The sequence below is a fragment of the Meleagris gallopavo genome, chromosome 12 (genome assembly GCF_905368555.1).
Source record: "Meleagris gallopavo chromosome 12, MGAL_WU_HG_1.1, whole genome shotgun sequence".
NCBI lineage: Eukaryota > Metazoa > Chordata > Aves > Galliformes > Phasianidae > Meleagris > Meleagris gallopavo.
Window position 1 is genome coordinate 7,775,624 of NC_139415.1, and position 22,989 is coordinate 7,798,612.

The 22,989-nt window shown below is 35.3% G+C and overlaps 1 protein-coding gene across 2 annotated transcripts in view; it reads left to right on the top strand.

The window, feature by feature from the left end:
- The window catches only part of WDR72 (WD repeat domain 72), a 107,009-nt gene that overhangs the window by 78,368 nt on the left and 5,652 nt on the right, over positions 1–22,989 (top strand). For both annotated transcript variants that reach the window (XM_019619384.3, XM_031555262.2), the window contains one exon: positions 22,624–22,722. In XM_019619384.3, coding sequence (XP_019474929.2) covers positions 22,624–22,722 — 99 coding nt within the window. The remainder of the gene's footprint in view (positions 1–22,623; positions 22,723–22,989) is intronic.

Consider the following 22,989-nt stretch of genomic DNA (forward strand, 5'->3'; position numbering starts at 1 on the left):
ATCAAGTTGGCCATGTTAGCAATCTAATCACAAACCTGTAATTCAGTGAACAACAATTTCTTATTGTGAACAGTGTAGCAGCTTTTACTATCATTTAGGTCAGCCTAAGATTGCTGATGCACCATATGTTTCAGGCCATGGATGATGGATGGTATCCTCTGGTGCCCATCCCTAAGTGATTGGAAAGATTGAAGACACACAGTTCACTTAAGCTTGCTTACTATTACATCAAGTAATCAGCGTGATAGGCAAACCTGTGCTCTTTATGTCACACTGACCAACTTTTTTTCAGGGACATTGTGTCAGAAAAACAATCTAAGAACATTTCCAGATGACAGGCCAGTTACTAGAACAACCATTTAACAACTGGATTCATCCAAAAATCTTAATGAAATGAAAAAGCCAATGCACATTTTAAAAACACCTTTACTTATTTGAAGCAGACATGGTGTTTTATATTTAAAGGGTTTTCGTTCCAAGGCTGACCTTATGCAACCATGCAATCTCATAGATCAATTTTAGGATATAAAAACAGTGCTCTGAGTATTAAACAAAGAAACGTGCTGCTTTGAAATAATTGAAAACGCATTAGATGTTTCTTTTGAATTTTGTAGGTATATACACACTATCAGTTTGAAGTTTTAAGAAGGAAATCTTTTTCCTAACGCCTGTCTCACTAATAGTAACCAGCGTTATTTTCATTCTTCCAGTATCTAGCCCAAGCAATTGAGGGCCTCTTTATCAGGTTGCACTGTAGTGAGGATAATCTTTTATATTTTATAGGAGCAAAATCCTAGATAAGGCTAAAGATCTCCTTTTGCATAAATCTCTGCAAGACTTGTTACCTGTATGCACTGATCAGGATAAATCCAAACAAATCAAATCAAGTGAAGTGTTTAAAACAGTATAGTTTAAATCTACTATTGGCATATGTTATTGTACAATTGGGTATTTTTTCTTTTAAAGTAACTGAGTTGAAAGCTGTGCACACAAGTTTTTTTATCCATAGCAACCATGAAAAAGGAGCTTGTGAATTCAAACTAAAATGCTCATTATTACATTCAAAATGTAATAATGTTATCATTAATTAATGTACTTGTCTACGTATTTTCTATTTAAAAACCACAGCTACTGCATGCACTTTGTTTTTTGAGCAGCTCACAGAATTACATAGTATTTTCCTGACATAACAGATATTGTTTATTTTGAATGCCAAATCCTGGCAGGTATTCTACTGTCAACTTTGCCTTATTTCATAAGATAGTAGTATCCTAGTTATTATGTAAACTTATTTAAGGTGACTGTGGCTTAACATCAAGATAAATACGTTTGTCATATTTGGAGTGTGCAATTAGTGAGGAAAAAATAGTAAAATCATTTTAAAAACATTTTGTAACCAGCCCCTCCCGAGTCAAGATTTCAAAACAGATTTCCTCCTGACAATCCTGTGATAGCTAAGACTGAATTCCATAACAGGAGACAATTCTGGCAGCAGCCTCTAAAGTAAATATTAAACTAAGGTAATGGAAAGAAGAAACTATTCTGAGGAAGACAGTCAGGGGAGCAGTGATTATCACAGACTTTAAAACTAAGGCAGTTAGAGGTGGTAAAGAAATGTATTGAACAGATAGCTCATCAGTAAGGCTCACTCCTCACCTGTGATCAGAAATTGTTAGAAAGCTGAATAGTCTGCATATGCAAGCTTTCCATATTAGAATTTTGCTTTTTGCTGCCACTGACACTTTGGTTTTCTGCTGAACCATCTCCTGAGGAGGCATAAGTATTTTGGGCTTTACCATAAATTGTTCTGATCTAAGCTCTTGCAGTTCATTGAAACAAGGAAGCTAGCAGAATAGTTCAAATTGAAATATACGAACGACTGCAAAGATAAATGAAAGTCTTCCAAATATCAGTGGCACTGCCTTAGCTTTGCCAGTGAGAGAGAGAGAGAATTAAGGAAAAACCTTACATGTCTGAAAATGCATTTTTTCTTCAAAAGAGTATAAAAGAGAGTGAATGTGAGTCCAAATTCTGCTGAGCATACTATGGGCTTGAGACAGGGACTTGAGCTAAAAGAGGGGATAATCAAACTCATACACTCTGAAAAATTATTTGTGGAAATTTTTGCTGTTCAAAAATCAGAAGCGTCAGTCAGTGTGAAACAGGCATAGTTTCCCCATCTTTTTTTACTTCTTTACGACTCTTCAGAGTTGAACAGCAGTGACAAGGTAGGTGCTGGTCATCTTCATTTGAAAAAATAGAGTCTGATAGTGTATTCAGGTATCCAAAATGAAGTATGACCAGAGGTCCTAAATACCAGTGAACAGGGTTTAGGCAATTAAGCAGTGAAGAAAATGTTCATTATTCTCTATACGTGTATATCAGACAATAATATGAGGCTTAAGTAAGCGCGATAATTTTAAATGTTGTAACCTATGTTTGCTTCACACCATGACTCAAATGACAGAACCCATTGATTTCTGAGACTGGGAAACCTGGAACTGCAGGTAATTGGCTATAAATACTTTACATCACTAACAAATGCAGAATTGACTCTTTTGCTTTGAGGATATTTTCCCTGTATAACTCAAGCATAGAGATGAATGTATCATTTTTGCTAAAAGCAAATGTGGTATAATTTTTGGTGACTATATAGTTAGTCTCAGTAGCATCATGTCAGTGTAAGACAGAACCACGCTTGAAAAAACTGGGAGGAGAGAGATTATATTTTGGAAGAGCACAGCAGGTAGTTACTGCCTTTTATGCACAGTGGTGTTTTTTCTACTACTTTTAAATGAGACACTTGTTCCTGAACAATCAGCCCTTTCTCTGCAGCAAGAAGACTGTGATGAAAATGATTATATTATTTTCAGTCATAGACAGGAGGCAAAGCTTTTAACTACTGCGACCTACTGTCCCTTTAAAAACCATTTAAAGATGGCAGACGTTAAACACAGTGGATTGTTGGTAAAAGTTACCCGTGTGCATCCAAAAGTGGCAGAATATGGACTAAGGTGCAACCTCAATCTGTGCTGTAATAAAGTAGTTGTTCATCTGTGGTCAGAGATCGTCATGAAAGACCTTGAGTTCCTTCACTTTATTTTGCAGAAAGGCCATCAGACAGCTTTGCATCATCTAACTCTATCAATCAAGGACCTCAACCACTGCTTTCTGCTGAAAGCTTTCCTGTTTGGCTCTGTTTTTCACAGACAGCTCAATAACTTGTCTGTGGAGCTGTGATAAATGTACCGTGTGCTTCTAAACTGTCTCTTTAACACTGAACTGAATTTCAACTTGTAATGCTTGTGACTAATTGTTTTCATCAGAAACATTTTGTTTCTGCTATCCAATAGTCTCTGATTATCTCATGTTTTCATTTATTCTCAAGGAATGGTAACACTTGAAAGTTGACTTTCATACAATTGACTACTAGAAAATTAGATTTTATTCACTGAATAAGGTCCATAATGTAAAGAATAAAATTAAAACAAATTCATATGAATGTGAAATATCAATTTCTAACACATTTTTTTACAAATTATGTTTCAAGTCTGTTTTTAATTATAAATTTTTTCTGATTGTGAGCTAGTCATTTGTGAAATATCCTTGTGTTTTTGTCGCCATATATAAAATGGGGCTGATATCACAAAACCTCATGCTATTTGGGCACAATTGCCTGTTTTTTGCTGAGAAGGCCCAAAATAGAGCTATTATGGCAAATGAATAACTTCTCACTCTGAAAGAAGGTGGTTCTTTCTAATCAGGTTGTAGGTCAAAGGCAGGGCAGGATAAGGAAACTCACATTGCAGCTGTCTGCAAATGAGCTGCACTTCTGATACAATATAAAACAGACTTCAAGGTTGGTAAAGGTTAAAAAATGGATATGAGGACAATTACATCAAATAAGGGGTGGCACAAGAGTTTTCATATGTAGATACAAACTTTACAAGCATTTGTGTAGCTCAAGCATTTTTAGCATTTTATCTTTTGGCCTTAAAATCTAAAAAAAAGCCAAAAACCCAAACTGAGAAAGTATGTTGCTTTTTGACTAACAGAAACCATATAAAATGTGTTGCTGCAAACTAAGATAAACTGTTGTTTTGAAATAAAACTAGATTGCAATATGTTCAATTGCTATAAAAAAGTAGAAGTTCTACTTAATAAATAATCAGTTTATGCAAACTACAAAACTGCAATATGCGGTCAGCATCAAGGCAATTTATAATCTTCTCATGGAAAAAAATGGTTTGTGAAAATACATTTTAATAGAATTTAAAAACCATAAAATGCAAAATCTGTTCTGGGACATACAAATGTAGGTCCTCTCAAGCATAATTGTGCTCAAGATTAGCAACTAAGATTACAATTTGGATCAAGATTAGATCAAACATGCACAAATTAAACATTAATTTTCTTATTTTCTCTGTAGCAGTTTTAGTAGAAAAAGAAAGAAGATAAGGCATGTAAATTGCTCTTGGGAATATGTTACTCCAGGTTAAGAAGAATAAATATTGTACAGTCTGGAAAGCATGTTGATTTTTAGTGGACAGTACTAATTTACACTTTCCTCATTTAGAGTTCAGAAGTAACACTAAAAATGCATCCTTTGGGCTTGTGAAGTAAACAATACAGATATAGAGACAATTCTTGTTTTCTGTGTCACCACATAGACATGCAGAACCAAAAATAAAATTCTGTGTGGGTTGGCATTGTGCTGCGTGAAAAGGAGGGCAAAGGAAGGAAGATTGCAGCTTACCTTGAGTTAACTGTTATCACAATTGCACAAGGACAGGGGGTACATTAGAGCACAGCCAGGAGATTTGTTTAACAAATTCACTGTGAAGGACCTGCGTGGGATGATTTTCTATGAGAAATATTTGCCTATTTGCTGTTATTACATTACCAGTTGAATACAGTAACCTTTTTGACTTCTCCTTCCCATAGTGAGATCCATTCTGTAGGATGTATTTTTGGCTCCTGGCTCTCAAATAGCATACATGGGAGAAACCTGCTGTGCAAAGCAAAATGGAATTTCTGCTTACAGGTGATACCATTTGCCATGATCTATGGAGCTCCTCCTCTCACTTGAAAAAAAAATATTTTCAGATATTGTTTAAGAGATGCATCTCAGGGCTGTGAATCTAATTCCAGACTGCACTGTTCTGCCTCCTGTTGTTTTACCAGTAAACAATTAGCATAAACCTATCTGATGTATGTAATGGAAGATTCATTCTGTTGGACAGAAGCTTGTGCTGATGTATATAGCCTCTAGGGGCTCATCAAATGTGAATTTTTTGCAAACTCTTCATTGGCTTTCAAAATGACTTGTGCTCCCATGACTATTAAATAGAGCAGTCTGGATAGAGAGATTTTTGTCTGTTTGTCCTTTTATGATATTTCCCAAACTTCCCAGAGATATTCTTCTTTTTTTTTTTTTTTTTTTATTTTTATTTTTTTTTTTTTTTAAGAGAGGTATGATGTTGGAATACCAAGGCACTCATCAGGAGGATGAGGAAACAGCATGGAAGTAGTTAAAGTTGGTTTGACAGTGGTTGTCCACTATAGAACTCACGTCAGTTGTAAACCAGAGTGAATGTAATATTTTTAAGGAAATCTAGCAGACTTCCTGGAATACACATGTTATTCTGTGGCAGAAAAGCAATCAAGCAAGCCTAAATACTTTTTCAGATGCCCTGGATACACTAAGATATTTTTTTTTCCTTATGTAGTCTGCTGCTGCCTTAAATACATGAAGCAAAGCTACAAGGAGATTTTTTTAAGCAACTTTTATAATCTAATATATTTATAATCAAATTTTATTTCAATTGCATGCAGGCTGGAAGTACAGGAGCTGGTTAGTGTTACTGGTTCCCTAAATGAATGCAGTAAGATTTAAAAGCTGGGTTCACTAACAATGAGTTTAATTGGTATCTGCACACAATACTGAAGTCCCAGAATTGCATTCTGGACACACACACATGGTTCAGTGAAAAATTGGGATAGATTATGTAGAGACAGTGTTTAATTCTCCTTGCAAAGTCCTTACAAGTGCAAAGGGAGGACATGTGGTCAAGACAATCCCTTGTGCTAGATACCCTAGCTATTGGTTGCTACAAGGTCTTTAAAGGCAGTGATAAATTTGAGGATAGTCATCTGACTTGCCTTAATCAGCACTGATTAAAAAGATCTAAATGGCTCCTGGCAGCCCCTGGATCAGATGGATGCAGATTCTCTCTCCCTAGTGGTATGCCACTCACCACTGTGGAGGTAAATTTCATCTATAAATGTCAGGTGTTGCATTTCAGTCAAAAGTTGCACAGCGGTACTCAGAAGAGCTGATAGACTGTGGGGGTGTAAGAAGAATGTAAATAACTCTGCAAATATTACAAAGTTATTACATACATTGATTGTATGGCCTTTTGGGGAGGTCACGTTCCTTTCTGTTGACTCTGTCTCTGAAAATATATGGCTAAAATAGAGAAGAGTTTAAAGAAAGGCAAGAAAAATTAGTAGGTATCTTTATAAATGTATTTTTAAAACTGGTTGATTTAAAGAGAATATAAATATTTTTAAAAGTCATATAAGTATATGGAATTACAAATGTTTTGGCAAAAGTAAAGAGCATGCCAAGAGCATGTAGATGTGCAGCTAAACTGAAATTTTGAGGAAATCTTAAAATGATTGGAGGAAAATCTTCATGATACATAATGCCTCCCTTTCTCCTATTAAATGAGGCAGCAGTTTTTCTCCATCTCTATTGAGTGTTCAAAGGTTCTAAGTTCTTACTGAACTTAGTGGCTAAAGTATAGTGGCTAAATACCAGTCACCATGTAAGTTAAACACTATTTATGCACAGCAATACAGAACTGAACAGACCACAGTTACTTTTCTATAGAATTTTAATGTAGCCTCTAGACTTCTGTATCTAAAGAGCATTCTTTTGAAAAGTAATTTACAGTAACTTTTAAAAGATGTAAGTCCTATAGATTTTGTAGCTCCTGTATTTTATCCACAGACAAGTTCTTAGATATCAGGATTTTCCCTTGCAGATCAGATCTCAAATCCTCTCCAAGAATGGTATTTAGAAGCTTAATATGAAGTTGCTAATTAATGGAGGACAAACACAAAGATGTAGAAGTATTGCTGCAAATTCATGCAAGCAGCTGGAGCATAGCTGACTAAGGAGAGAGCAATTTGTGGAGCTCAGATCCAAATGGGGTACTGACCCAAGGCCTTTTGTAGAGTGGAAACTAATGATGGATATTTAATTCCAGTATTGTGTTCTATCTTCTTTGTGAGCCATCTACTTTGTAACTCTTTCTGACTAGCACGGTTTATGAAGGGATCAGGAGAAAATCACTGTTGGCCTTACACACTCTAGGCCTCTCTTTTACCCCCTAAATAGAAAATTTAAATGGAATAAAACTGAATGTATCTTATAACTAATTTTTGCTGACTCATGTTACAGGAGGTGCTATCAAACTTATGCCTCTTCTAAGTACATCCACCAAATGGGAATTCTATGCATATGAAGAGAATAGACCTCGTAGGAAATGTTAGTAAGGTATTATACTTTGTGGCTAAAGGCAATCTAGATGAAGCAGTAAAATAATTGCTGTAGCGGGGATTACAGTGTTGTATTACACCTCTCTGTAGGTATCACTTTAATTTTTTATGGTGTAGATTATTTGGAAGTTTATTTTATATACTGCGTAGCACTTAAATGTCACTGGATATGAAACCCTTATGCAGGAAGCTCATTAGTTGAGCTGTCTGCGTCTGTATATCTGCCATCAGCATCTGGTGAGAGGACTGCTGCTGACCCTGCCAGACTCGGGTCATGAGGTCAGCAGGTCTCATTTATTATTCAAAATTGCTTTCTGACCTTTTATCAGCTAGGTCAAAGTATGCTGCATTCTCCTTGGTTGAATTTTATAGTGAAATCAGTATCATGCGCAGATAATATAATTACCAATTCATGTGAATCTCATCCCTCTCTCTCCTAAAATGTACTCACTTTGAGACTGATAATGAAGTTCATTTAGTTACCTGTACAAATGCACATATGCCTCAAGAGCATGTGTATACCTTGTCATAACACATGTAGCTTTGCATCTAATTTCGTACTTCAAATTGTGCATCTGATTTCCACTATGGTGGTACTGAAACAGCTGAAGGCAGAGCTCTGTTGCTCACAGATAATCTCTCATTTTTATCACTGCCATTCTCTTAGATTACTTTCCAGTGTTTTTTATTTCAATATACATATTCACTATATTCTTCATTAGAAACTGTACCTCCTATTTCGGTTGCACATATGTTTATCCACTGACAACGGGAGTACTAAGAGAACTGTAAAAAAAGAAACGCGAATAAAAATGAAGAGGGATTTCCTGGAGATTTTAATAGACTTTGGAAGAAAAAAACAGTGACAGCCCCAAATAGTTTTAAAATATCTCCTGATTACAGATGCAGTACAGATGCAGGAAATCACTGGTAGGCATGATTTCCCTGCTCAAGCAGAACTAAGATCATTTCTAGTGAAATAAATGAAGAACCAATTATTCAAAATTTTCATTTTGTGGTGAATAGGTAGGAAGCATAAATAATACCCAAATAAGAAAATTACTTTGAAGTTTTACTGGTCTAAATTTGAAGGAGAAAATTAGCCAAAATTAGCTTAACAAGCCATGCTACAGTATGGAAAATTGGAAACCATATATGTCAGATTGATTCCTAAAGGGAGCTGTGCAGTATAGCATTATTCCTGTGGAATGATTTCATCCTTTTTAAAAGAAGGTGTCAAAGGTCACATTGGTTCTTGCCCTTGAAGCAGACAATATGAGATGTCAGCGTGTGTTTTCTGACACTGCATATGATGAATAACCTTGACATAGTAATAAACAAATAACCTATATTAACGTTTATAAGCATGGTGAAGTATTAATGTAATATATAATACTTCGACAATGTATTGTGAATATACAGCTTTCATAGAAATGGATTTCCTCTAGTAATACTGTAATAAATCTAAAGTTAGTTAAAAATTGCTGTAAACTAGATATTCTTGAAGTATCAGAATTTATACATACCTGAAATGTGGCCAACCCAGGTTAGAGAATAAGGTTAAAAGAAGTACTTTAAACAGGCACTGGGTTAAGAATATGTAAAATACCTGAACCTCTGTATTCACAGAGACTTACATTGTTGTGAAGAGTTTTTGTCCTCTAAATATCTTGTAGTCAGTTGTCTTTGTAGGTGCAGCTCTGTCATAAATCAGTATTCAATGAAATTACGAGCTGCTCCCTTGCAGTAAAGAAAAACAACTGCATACAAGTATGAATTCAAAGCATGCATTACATCTGGTTGGAACAAGGGGTTTTCCAGTAAGAATGGGAAGCTAGGAGATTTGTTGTTCTGGATAGAATTATAACATGACATAATAGTCCTTTTGATCAAATTATTTACCTTTAAAAGCAGTTTTGTATCTGTTACAGCTCTCTTGATGTGGTTGGTTTGTTTGCTTGTTCACTGAAAATTAAGTAAAGCTAATGCATAGTAGTGAAATGCAGACTAACTTTATAGGCTACTACTTGGTCCTGAGCAGGACATTTTGAAGTACAGCAATTCACTCATTTATCAGTAATATCTGTATCTTGCAAGTATTTTTTCTGTATATTATTTTTGTTTGCTGTAGCTGTGTACCACGCTCCCAAACAGGTAAGCTGTTTCTAGTATTAACAAACTGTATTAATGTTAATTTTCTTTCTGAATCTTTTAGAGAAGTCACCATGTACTATCACCTGTGAGTTAACTCCAGGTTCTACTATCGCTTTTATTATGCAAACTCTGTATAGCCATGGTGCAATAAGTATTCACATTATGCCACAGAGTCTGAGAAATGCCTTTACTTGTGAAACATCCTAGCGCATATGCTGGTGTACTTTACAAAGTGAAAAAAGGCATTTGTCATTCTTTTGCCTATATTATGAATGTTGTATGTCCATGAAAGATACCTTGCGGGATGTGTATATGCAAGAGAGGTCGAGAAAAAATTTCGTAGGATTAAATGAAAAGAAAAATATATAGAAAACATAAAAGTAGGTTAATGAAAAAGATTTTACCTTCATATTTTAGCAAACGGTTATCTGCTCACAAATTTTCATGCCTTCATGGGGATCCATTATTGTTCCTATAATTACATATTGTGTAAATCTTCAGATGAACTGCTTTTAAAGAAAAAAATGTATTCTCTCATTGTGGACTTTTTGGATTTTCAGTGAGCTGTGTTAAGTATTATACATCTGTTTCCCTTAAAGAGATGACAGAGAGTAAATTAGTTGGAACTGCAGTGTGAATTATTTCATTTAAGGATAGCTAGATAGCTGGGCAGTGTTTACCATGGTGGAACAATTCCCAATTCAAAACTCATCTTAAACACATCATTAGTAATCTTTCCAGTCATGATTGGTTTCTGTGAATAGCTAACATGAGCTATCACTGGTGTTTCTATAAGATACTGTTACATCATTTTTTTAAGGAACGTGATTTATGTATAAGGAGGTTTGCTGATTTGTCTAGAACAGGCAGGAATTAGTACAATAAAACAATCAAACAAAAAGTAAACTAACAAAAATAGTAAGAAAATGGATAGATGGATCTTTACATAAAGCATTAAGTGAAGCTGGACTTCTTAAATACTGACATGTAAAGGAAATAACATGAATAAACATCCAGAAGAGTTCATAGTCCCAGTGAAGCTATAAAATAACATCTGCTTTTTAGAGGATGTCATTGTAAGAATAAAAGAAAATAAGATGAGGAAAGTAAACCCTATTCTTTTGCACTCAATAGCTTTCTTCATGGACTAAGACAAAACAGGTGCTTGTTTCCTAAAAACCACATTTTCACCTTTCTTTAGCTCTGAATAATGGAGCAATTCCCTTGAAGTAAAACCTGAAGTGGTGGTTGGAACTAAAAGTGTAAGATAATCACAGATAAAGTGTTTAATAATAATATAATATGGTAATACTGCTGTGAACCCAAATGTGTAAATTTGAATTTAACCTCTACATTGATAGAATTCCTTTAAATTGTTCTTTATCCTACGTCTATGTGCTGTTTCCAGCTGGGACAGTGTTGATTTTTTTTTCATAATGTCTGGTATAATGCTATGTTTTGCCTTTAGGGGGAAAAACATTGTCGATAATGCACCAATGTTTTGGTGGTTGCTGAACAGTGCTGCAAAGACCAAGGATGTTTCAGTTTTTGAGGAAGGGGCTGAGAGAGACAAGAGAGAGATGGAGTCTGAAAATGTAGAAATGTAAAGTGGAGCTCTCTTGGCAGAGCAAGGCATTTCTCTTCTGTAAAAAGCATCAGGCCTTGGGAGCAGTCTGTAGCTAGAAGTTCACCTGCATTTGTCATTTGCCCGTGAATTTGGTTGTGCAAAGAGTGAAATGCCCAAGAGCCTCAGTGGACTCTTGCATTTAACTAATCATTGAAATTGGGTATATAGCTGTGCTACAGCTGTGTATTCTCAAATTTTTGGACTAAGAAAACTGAAGCTTTATTTTTGATTTGAGTCTTGATTTCACTATATTTAGGAAAGGATTAGAAGGAATCTAGAAGATCAGTTATATTCTGGTGATGGCAAGCTCTTCTGAACATAATTATGGAAAGTTGTTTTACATGCTGTATCTGTTCTTCTCTTTTTTACGTACCCAGAAGAATTTGGGTACATAAAAAGCACTTCTTGTTTGGCCAAATTCAGGTTGTAATTAAACAAAAGCAGTTCCATGAGACTCTAGTCAAAGTGCATCTAGATAACACAGGTGTGAACTCAGTACCCCGGCAGGGAGTGAGCATTTTGTGATTCACTTTATGAGAGCTACATGTTCTCTGTTAATGCTACAGTCATTGCACTTTGTCTTTGAAGACTGCAATCAAGGTCCTGCTGCACAATTGTACCTTTTTTTGTGCAGGAGCCCTTTTGGCTTTTCCACTTCACTCATCTTACAAGCTGGTGTGCAACCTTTAGTGCTCTCCTGAACAGGCAGTTTTGTTTCCTGAAACACTAAATTTGTTTTTATCCTTCAGTATGTAGAGGGATATATGTGACTGTCCCTAGATTCACCTCTGACTGTGTAGATAGGCTGAAAGCATATAGGAGCAGAAACAAATTAACCAGTAAACAAAAGAATACCAGGATTACAATTTGGAACAGGTAGGGCATTTCCACACAGAATTTCTTGTTGATGGCTGGATCGTTTCCAAATAGTCAGTGTATGCTTACTTTTAAAACACAGGAACTACCTTTTAAACACAGGAATGTGCATGAATAAGCACCACTATGGAAGACATAGGTTTCAGAAAACCTAAATATATTTCCAGTACTTTGAATTTTATATACAGACTCCTGTCGGTGTTAATGCAGGAGCTTAAAATCACTTCAGCAACAAAACAGCCACTTTTAGAATCAGAAAATCAGAGGTTGCATGAAATTATATATTTATTTTGTTTAAGAGACAAAGATAGTCTCTTTACTGAGCACATGCCCACAATGGAGCCAATTGATTTAACATTTTCTATGATAACTGCCTTTTTTTTTTTTTTAAGTTGATTTTAAGTTCGAGAGAGAGAAGTTCTTACTGTATAGGCCCTAAGGTAAAGCTTTGATTTCAGAATTAACAAGAAACTAATTATCAGACATGAATGAAAAATCAAACTCTAAACACTGACTTGGCTAACATGAAAAGAGAAGTTACCATGAACGTAACATAACTTCACTAACTTTCACCATTTTATGGCCAGTCTTTAACTACAGTGTGTTTCTTTTCTGAAAGTCCAAGCAAACATACAAACGCATGTAGGAAAGAAAAGAAAAAAAAGAAAACAGAAAAATAGCATTCCTGAAGAATAATAAGGGCTCAAAAACTGGAGAGACTGAATACTTAAAAAAAAAAAAAAAAAAAAAAAGACGCTAGGAAGAGCTCATACTCGTGTAACTCGTCAGTTCTTCATCTCCCTGTGAAACTTAACTACTACAGTAAGAGCATAGTCTTGTACCGTGTTTCACGTATCAACAGAAAGATCATCTGCGTTTTCAGAACAGTGCTTTTCAGTTCTTCGCGTGCGGTTTCACACAGCCTCTGAACCACAGAGATACTGGAAGTCACCTTCTTGGATGCCTGTGTCCTTGCCAGTGTCCATAGTGTCTTTTTTACCTATTTATTACCCATCTCAAAGCAGAGGGTTCAGGCCCTTATTTCCACTTACAGATATTCTTGCTGATGGTTGAAGTATAAAGTCGAACACGGGTGAATGGTGTTAAGATGCAGTATTAGAGAGAGGTTCTCTTTTACCCACTCTTTCACCATTACTTGCCTGTCCTCTCATTTCTCTAGAGCTTGAAGTGAAAAGATCTGTTTTCCAAATTTGTGTCTGTTGTAGCTGAAAGCGATGGTGAAATTCATTGATAATATAATTAATTTACAGATCAGCAATGTCCAGATTTTGTTCTCAATTGTATCACAAGCGTACTCTATTAGAATTAATTTAGAGTTATGCTTCTGTAACAGAGGACAGAATCATTGTCCACTTATGCAAAACAGGTTTCCAACAATACAAGAAAAGGGACAGTTAATTGGAGCAGTTTTTGTTTGGGAACAAGCACAAAATAATACAAATGTGTCAGATGCTAGTTTGCTGCCCTAAACACCAGTTCACTACAAAATTTAACCATATAACTGAAAATCATTGATTAAATCTTGTGCAGCCAGGAATCATGCATAATGTAACAGCTACTGCAAACTGTCCACTCCTGCTCATTTACATTTTCTTCTTGCTTCTACAGACACGAGGAGCCAGTATGTGAACTAGTCCCCTTTGAGATTTTGCTTTTACATCCTTGGAGAATGTCCCATTGTGTATTTGTAGGATAATGCAGGATTACATATGTGGATTTTTGCTTTTATAGTATTAACTCTAATCACTGAAAAACTACACACCTTGGCAAATATTTCTTACACTGCATTGCATGACTACATATGCATACCTCAAAATTTTTTAGACTGGATGGAAAATAAGTGGCCTAATGCACCGAGCCCTTAGGTAATAATACTATAACAGGGCTGTGTGTATGAAATAGCTACTTCTTAATTGAACATGAAATTCCATCTGAAAAATAAGATTTCTGTAGGTTTCTTCCATTTGTATGACAAGGATTTTAGTAAACAGTCCATTATGAACAGCAGTGTTATTTTTGTAGTGCCATCATGTTCGTGGTGAGAATATAGGTTCCTACAGCACCATGGCTAATGTTCAAAAAGACAACTTGTTTAAAGGACAGAAGAGAAAGCAAGCGGTGTTCACAAATTAAAAATTGCACAGCAGTTTCACTACAAAACCAACTACTACTCATACAGAAGTATCCAATTAATCCATTACTCTTTAGAAGAGGAATCCCTACATATCCAGGTACAATCCTTGCCAAATATCTGGACACAATCATAGGCTTTTAGGATTACAAGTAACATAATAAAGGATAATGACCAAAATTAAGCACACCAATACAGAACGCTTGGGTTAACTGGGACTGCCATGTGCACTTTAAGGCAGCAGTCTGTTAGGTTTAAAGTGAGATTAAGGAGATGTGTAACCTACAATTATGCCGTTTTTCATTAAAGAAATAAGATGATTGGGCTCAGTAGGGCCCTTCCTTATATTTACCTCTGTTTAATTGGATTGGGAACTGCTTAAACATCTTTGAGTTGGAGCTTAGAAGAAGATGATCCCAGCTGTTTTTCAAAGCTTAAGACAGCAGGCAGACAACATGATCATGTCAAGACTCATACTAAAGCCTTAATCCTACTTTTTCATCAACTAGCACTACAGCTGAGTCTTTAACCTCCAAAGTACTAAATGTGCTTTGTATTTCTCACAGTACATTTGCTGTGAAATGTTACTGTCCAATAATATTAATTTTGCTTCCTTTCTGACAGGGAGTTTAAAAAATGCCCTCTGTCTACCTGAGTTTGGAGAGAATGTAAGCTTGTGTTTTCAGTCTTTTTAAAAATATAAACCTGCCCCTATTGAAGTCTGTTGTTCTCTGAGAAGGTGAGGAATTACATCGACCCATATCTCACTGTTACACTGTAAAACACAGTGTACTGGTAACTGTTATTCACAGTACATGAGTTACCAGATTGAATATAATTTTATTTTCAATAGGAAATAAATGGCAACAGCTTTAGATTTTTTCAGGTCTTTTTTTTCTTATTAACTTTCAGCATGACCAAAAGAAATTTTATAGATTCCTAGCCTCAAAACTTGCTTACTAGAATGTTATTTGGTTTGATAATCCTCAAGTTGCATAAAGATTAAATTTCTAATGAGTTTTCCCTGCTTTTGTTAATAGTGTTTTGTGTAATGCCATAATCCTCTTCCCTCTTCTCTTCCTTTTGATTTTTTTATTTTTTTTCTTTTTGCTTTTTTCTTTTATTTTTTTCTTTTCTTTTTCTTTTTCTTTTTCTTTTCCTTTTTCTTTTTTTCTTTTTCTTTTTCTTTTTTTTTTCCCCCTTTTTCTTTGTCAGGTAGTGCTCCTATTTGTCCTAGTGACACAGGGCTGCCAGCAGGAAAGCAAGCGTAGTTAATGCTCAGCTGCTCAAACCAGTCAAGCAAGCTAGCAAGTCCCAGCTGTGCTACTTGATGTTTTTTGATTGCACCTAGTCCTCAATCTGTGAACTGTTTTCTGGACTTAGATTCATCAAGCTCTGCCGCTTTAAAAACTCATGCAGGCAGGCATCCTAGGATATGCCATTATAAGCTGCTGCCAGGGGATCTTCTAGGAGATAAATGGAATCTGTGTGAAGTAAATTAGTGTGAACCAGTCAATCTGTGTGTCAGCCTCAAGCCACATCCATGGGTAACTAGCTTGCTGACTGAAAAGTCTGCTGTCTTTTGCCAATCAGAGGTCTCAGCCACCAGGAAGCAGTCCTATACAACATTAGTTTCTTGGAATAATGCCTGTTTGACCAGTTTGTGAAACTCTTCAGTATACAGTACTGTACTGCCTGAGTTTACTTATTGCTTACAATTGAACTGAAAATCTTTTAAAGTCAGATAACATTTTAACAGTAGGGAGCATCACAGAAATGTCCTGGAAATAAGTACTTCCACTTTCATACAGCAGCCATTCAGCAGCTTCATGCTGTGCTGAGTTGGCTTTACCTCCCTATCAGTAATGCATCTTCAAGGCCATAATGCAAAATAATAACAATAATCTGGCCAGAAGAGGTTAATAAAGATTCTCTGTATATTTTTTTCCCTGTGGATTAAGCCTTTTGGAAAGCTTTGATCAAGAGACAGGAAGAGTATGCAAGTAATAAGATGCACATTATGCACAGGGATATGCGAGTGTCATAAAGTGCTGCACATTGTTTCATTTTGTTTTTTGAAAGAAAATTGAAGAAATCAACAACTTAATTCTTGTGTATAAATGAAGTAATTAAAAGCATTTTACAGTTGAATACCAAAAAAAATCTATCTATCATCTAGCAATAATGTAATTTTAAAAATATGAAGTATGGATTTCCCTATTTGTTTGTTGTTTATGGAGAAGAGATTGATGTACTGATAGGCAGTTATATCTACAGTATGGATTATCCAATACCATTGTTCTAATATGCTTTATATTTTTTAGAAGTACAGACAGGATAGGAGATGACATTTATTTAGTAACTACCAGAACTGCAGTGAGGCCTTCTTTCCTAATTCCTATAAGAAAAATGTATTTAATTAAAAAAAAAAAAAAGAGGTGCTAATAATGATAATCAACTGATTAAACTACTCAGTCCTACATCATGTTTTGTCAAAAAGAAATGTGGGCTTTCTGGCTAGAGAGGATATGGAGAGGAAAAAGCAGTATGTAGTGGTAGACGAGTTAAGGATGGTTTGAGGTTACATTTTCCTTTTCATAATCCTCCTAAGTTTTACAGAAGCATATGCTCTGAGCTTTGCAATAAACGCTTTGTGGGATTTTATGGGAAATAATTTTATTTCTTGTAGCAGAACCCACTGAGACAATTTAACTAGTTGGGTATTTTATTATATACAGTACACAGAATACATGGACACATTCTGGTGTAAATCATAACTAAGATTGAGACAACTGCTTTAAAATTGAATGAATGTTCCATTGCACTAATGAAACAAAAATGAGATGTCCTTTGAGAATGTAATTTGTTACACACTGCCATATTTTAGTTGTGAGAAGAAGGGAAGTCCCTCTGGGTGAATAAAACTGCAAGGTATATTGAGGAAAAAATCACTGAAAATTTTCATTTTCCTGTCTGGAGTAATTCTGTCCTCTGATACAGAGAGGGATGGAAAATGGAGTTTTATAGTTGTTTTTGTTTGTTTGTTTGTTTGTTTGTTTTAATTTAAAAGCTAGAAAAATCTTAAAACAGATTTTAGGCTCTTACAAGAAGATAAGTTCTTTGGTTGCAATTCGAGAAGAGAGTGGAATGAACTTCATTTGCACACGGGTTCCCAGAGTGCAGCAGTTGACTCCTGATCCTCTGTGTGCATGGTTCGTATTTCTGCAGAATGAGCTGTGCATGTAATACACATCAGTATTAAGACCTGTTACTGCATTTAATGCAAGGATTTAAATTACTTTAGCTTCCAATGTGACTAGCTCCACGCTGGATTATTTCAAAAAACATTCCAGCTCCCGTGTGATGCTACAATCACTTTAGAATTACACATTTTGCAGGGTTACTTTCTTAATCTCTATTTTTAAAATTAAAATTTAATGGAAACTTAGAGAATGTGGCAAACATCAGAAAATGACATGCCATCAGCAATTAGGTATTGACTAAATACGTCAGTAGAATGTTTTCTTTATTTCTTGTTTGTTTATTTTTAATGGGACTAAAGACTATGAAAGGACCAGCAACTGAGGTCCTTCATCCCTCAAGTGAATTAGTGGTTATATGGCCTGAGAAATGTTTTGGGGAAAAAAAAAAGAGCCTCCCACGTTAAAGCAAGTCAGGATGTAGGGTGCAAAAATTCTAGACATTTAAGGGAAGAGTGGGAGAAGTTTGTGGAACAGAAATATACTGAGAATTATTAACTGTTAAAAACAAAACAAATAATAAAAGAAGACTAGTTTTGGAACCTGAGTTTCAGTTTGGAGTTTTAGAGACATTTCTGGTGAAGTTTTACTAAGAAACGACCTTTTCAAAAGCATTTCCCAGCTGTCAGCCTAGCTCCTTGGGTGTAATATGGTAACTGTAGGCCCAGGGCATCCTAGAACTGCCATTGCAGCATTGCAGAAGAGTTGTTTTAAAGCCCTTTGGAAATGAAAATTTATCCACAGTATTTTTATTTTTTACTTTTCCCTGCAATTTTATTTAGATTCAGATTATTTTATATTTGCATTGAGCCTTTAATACATTTATGACCTGTAGCCAATCTTATCTAATATTTTTGATTGAAAAATAATTTTTGTTGCCCTATCAGCTTGTTTTGAAATGTCACATATTGAATGACAAATACATTACTGTTTACTCTGCAGGCACACTGTCCTCAAATTATTTATCCCTCTCATGAATGCACAAAGCATCTTATTAAAAAGAAATGTTTATTTGTTGATTCACCTCTGTTCTGCAAGCTTTCTCCAATATGTCTTCGCTATGCAAGTTGGCATAAAAAACAGGTTTCTCGGAGTTTGGTATGTGATAGTTCATTCCTGAGTGAAACAAGGCTTTCGGGGCTTCAAACATAACATGTAGAAATAAGATAGTGATTGGCTGTTGCCATGATTAGTACAAATTCACAAAGAAGAGCTTATCATTTTTGCAGCACTCTCACACAAACACCATTCTTTCATAGACTTATCACAGATGAGTCCATTATATTTTTATGGAAATAATTTGTTTGGGTTTCTTTTTTGCATTTGAAATATTTGGAAGCTGTTTAATGTTTCATTGAGTACTGTGATAGCGTTCATTTGCTACTCTAAATTTTACACCTATTTTGCCTGGCCTGTCTTTTTCTTTTTAATGCTAGAATATAAGACAATCAAGTTCCATTAAGAGCTTATTAATATGTATCAGGAAAAATTACTGCAGTTCTCAGGACTGATTCTGTACAAGGAAGATATACCTTGTTTTAATATGCTGTTTGATGCAATTTGACTCTACAAAATTTGTCCTTTTACATTACTTAACAAGAATAATTTCTATTATGTATGTAACAACTTAAATAACATCTCACTGAACTAAAAAATAATTGGGGTCATTTTATCAGAAATGTCTGATTCTTAACTTCTTTCTCTGACTTGCAGATTTGGGGCTTACTTACACTCTAGACATTTACATCACTTGAGATACACAAGTTATCTTTCAAATGGAATCAAAAGTAATGTTAAAATTCATTTAAACCCAGTATAGGACAGGGTATCCTCAGAATGAGTAAAGATTGTACTGTGTATGGTTCCATTAGTTCTGAAATTCCATCAGTGTCCTGGGTATGAGAAATTCAGAAATATGTTTCCACTATTGACATTTGAACATAACATAAAATTCTATAACACAGTAAAGTAGATATCTATTTAAATGTAATTTTTAAAATATTTTTTTCAAGAATTATATAATGCTTTTTTAACTTTCATACTTTATTTGGGCCAGACTGCTCTTATTTTTAATTTTTCAATTCCCTTTGTTCTTCCATCTTTTATGATATTTTTAAGGTACCTTCCTCTTCAAATTGAGCACGTTTGAAGGAAAAAAAAAAAAAAAAAAAAAAAAAAAGACCTGGAGGCATCTGCCTAGGTCCCTTTCTTTCTCACTACACTGTTATGTAACATCATAAACTAGGGTACTGTAAAGTTTATTTGCCTGAGTTTTATGTAGGAAGATATGCATACAGTGGGGTAACTGACAAGGTTAAGATACGTTCCCTTACTTGTACCAGTTACCCTAGCCTGATTTTCTGAAAGGTCCACTTGCCAGCCTCACTTTCACCTGATGACCACCATTCTCCAGCTGCTCTTTCTATTTGAGCTATAGCTAACTGAGGTTTGCTTTTCTGTCTCTGCTAAAGCCCTTCCCATCTCTGCTTTCTGTTTCCTTTTAAACTCTTCCTATAAACTCCTTTCCTACCTGCCATCTGTGAATGTGTTTCATCATTGTTTTCCATCACATGAGGTTATATCAGCTCTGCCCCTGATCCCTGTTTTCTCACTTCTGTCCTTCTTGGGCTTCTATAACTCCATCTTCTCCGGTATCTCCCATCACTTCACACTGTCCTTCTGATATCATCTATGTCAGCTGTCATCTCATCATTACCAGTTCTCAGCCTATCTGGTGTTCCCTCTGATGTTAGTCAGGATCACAGAATAAAGAACTAAATCAGATCTCTTCATCACCTCTTCCAAGCCTTCCCACTACTTTCTGATTTACAGCTATCTGCTCCTTATACCTCCAAATCGTGTTTAACTGAATGCTCTTTCCACGACCCTAAATCAGTATTTTAACAGACCCTCTATTATGTCACTTTTGCGTGTTTGGCCCAGACCTTAACCAAAGCCCTTACTCTGCTAAACTTTTAGACACATTTTGTGTCAGTCTTAGTGCATGTTCTGCATGTATCTCAGCTGAGAGATGTGATTTCATATCTGGTTGTGGGGATGCCTAGAAAACTGTTCACCCAGTAGCTCTGCTTTAAGCATTTCAATTCTTGTAGTTAACAGGAAGAGCTGAACTGAATCAAAAAGTGTGTTATGTATGATAATGAGTTTATACTGTTTGGTCTATCCCTATCAAAGATCTGTTTCAGAGGTGTATATTTTGCTTTAGCACCACATTACATATTAAATTAAACATCAAGCCAGTTTTTTGTTGTCGTCGTTCTTCCACTGGAATCACCTTATCTTAACTAAGCTGAAATTATGTAGCTTCTTATAACTAGACCCGAGAAAAACTCAGAGTCATTTACTGAATAAAAATATTATTCATTGCTGATCCTGAAGTTGGGAGCTTTCCATTTCAAAAGGCTGATTCTGAATTTTTGGTCAGTGTTATGTTTTTTAGAGAGGACATCTCTTGTGACTTTTCCTTCTCTCTAGAGGTGCTGCTGTATGCTTTATTTTCTCCCTTTTACCACAGAATTCTCTGTTGGAAATTTTCCTATTGCTCTTCTTCAGAAGAGTTCTGACTTATAAATTCATGCTGCTGTAATGGCTCAATCTATCACTCAGCACAATAGAGCTGAGTACTTGATAGAATGAACTGTTTTAGAAAAAGTGTTGTAATAAATTGGGAACAAAACAAATGTCTAAATATAATATGCAAACTTGTGGTTTCCAGTTTTCCTTTTTGAAGTGGGAATCCCAGCCTTCAGATAGTATAGTTGAAAATTGTTTAGATGTTGTAAAAATCAGAGGAAAACACAAAAATCTTTGAAGACATTTTTTTCCTGCATGTCATAGCGTTTTCATGAAAAAGAACATATTTATTGTAAGTTATTCTTTAGTGTCAGTGTTCCTCATGCAGGCTATATTGTCAACACTTCCATGGCAGAGTTATGAACTAGTATTCCTCCTTATGTGGAGAGGTTGACCACTGATGCAAGTCCACTGTCATTTCTTGTAATTTTAGAAAAGCAAATATTCATCTGATTAAAAAAAAAAAAAAGTCCATCAAATGCTAAAAGGGTATACATTTCTTGTTTTGAATACAGGACAAAAGTGGAATTGTAGCCATTGTGATCCTCACTCACATGATCTGGCTTGAAGTCTAGAACATTGCTTACTTTTACAGATATTAGAAAAAATGTCTTTATTAATACCAGTCACCACGGTATCCTTAAGAAATGAGATCAACTGAGAGTTTTAAGGGGACTGAATATTTGAGATTTAGTGCTTAGTCTGTTTTTCTGTAATGTAGCTTTGGGTTCATAAGAGCAGAAGAGAAAGAAATGAACACTGTCAAGAGAAATGCCCCTAAACTTTTCAGGAAAACCTATGTGGAATTTCTTTGAAAGCCAAGAAAGCTACAAGTTGTATATTGACAAATAATTACTTCCATGAAAATATTTCCCTACTTAAAAATGAAAATATTTTTAGCAATTAATTAAAAGAAGAAATCAAATTTGACCATCTCTAAACTGCATTTCCGCCTGTATTCTTCTGCATGTTGAGTTATAACTGATTTTATTGCACATTCTAGCTTGTTATATTCAACACCTTTTCATCTTAACATATTTTTTCTTCTTACTGAATATCTCCACCCATTACTAAACCAGCTAACTAGTCTTTGATATTGTATACTGCATTCTTTCGTGAAACAGAATAGCGCTTTTTATGGTTATGAGATTATGTTCTTATTTTAGGATCGAGCCAGTGCCTCAAACTTCTCCCCAGATGAATTCTTGTCTATAGACTTTTCAACAGTGTTATGGCTGCGTATAAGTATTTTGAGTTTGGGTTTTATTTCAGACTATCACTTGTATTTATAAAATACATCTTCAACATTGAATGATCTGCAGAATATCAGGATGTTTGTTTTCTGAATATAAATTACGTCTCTCTCCCCCTGTTTTTATTCTTTATTGCTCCAGTTAGTGTGCTGAAGCATGACAAGAGCTCAAACTCTGCAAACTTCCAAGATGTGGAGGGTGCGCCTGACAGATGTGTCTTAGAAGAATCTGAGAGTCCAGGTGAGAACCATTTAAAGACAGTTACCAAGTATCATATGATAAATCTGACACAGCTTTTGGGTCGGTAAAAAAGGCACACTGTAATGCTGTTTCCTTTTTAGCAGCTGCAGTGTCAAATTAACGGTCACCTCTAGGGGTCACAGTGTTATCCTTTCCTCTTTCATCAAGAATTCAGGTCTTAGAAAGGATAAGGTCTTTATGACCAAAAAGAAAGCTGACACAACTAGTTCATTATAATTAGTTTTGGACTACACTTCTTAGTTAATA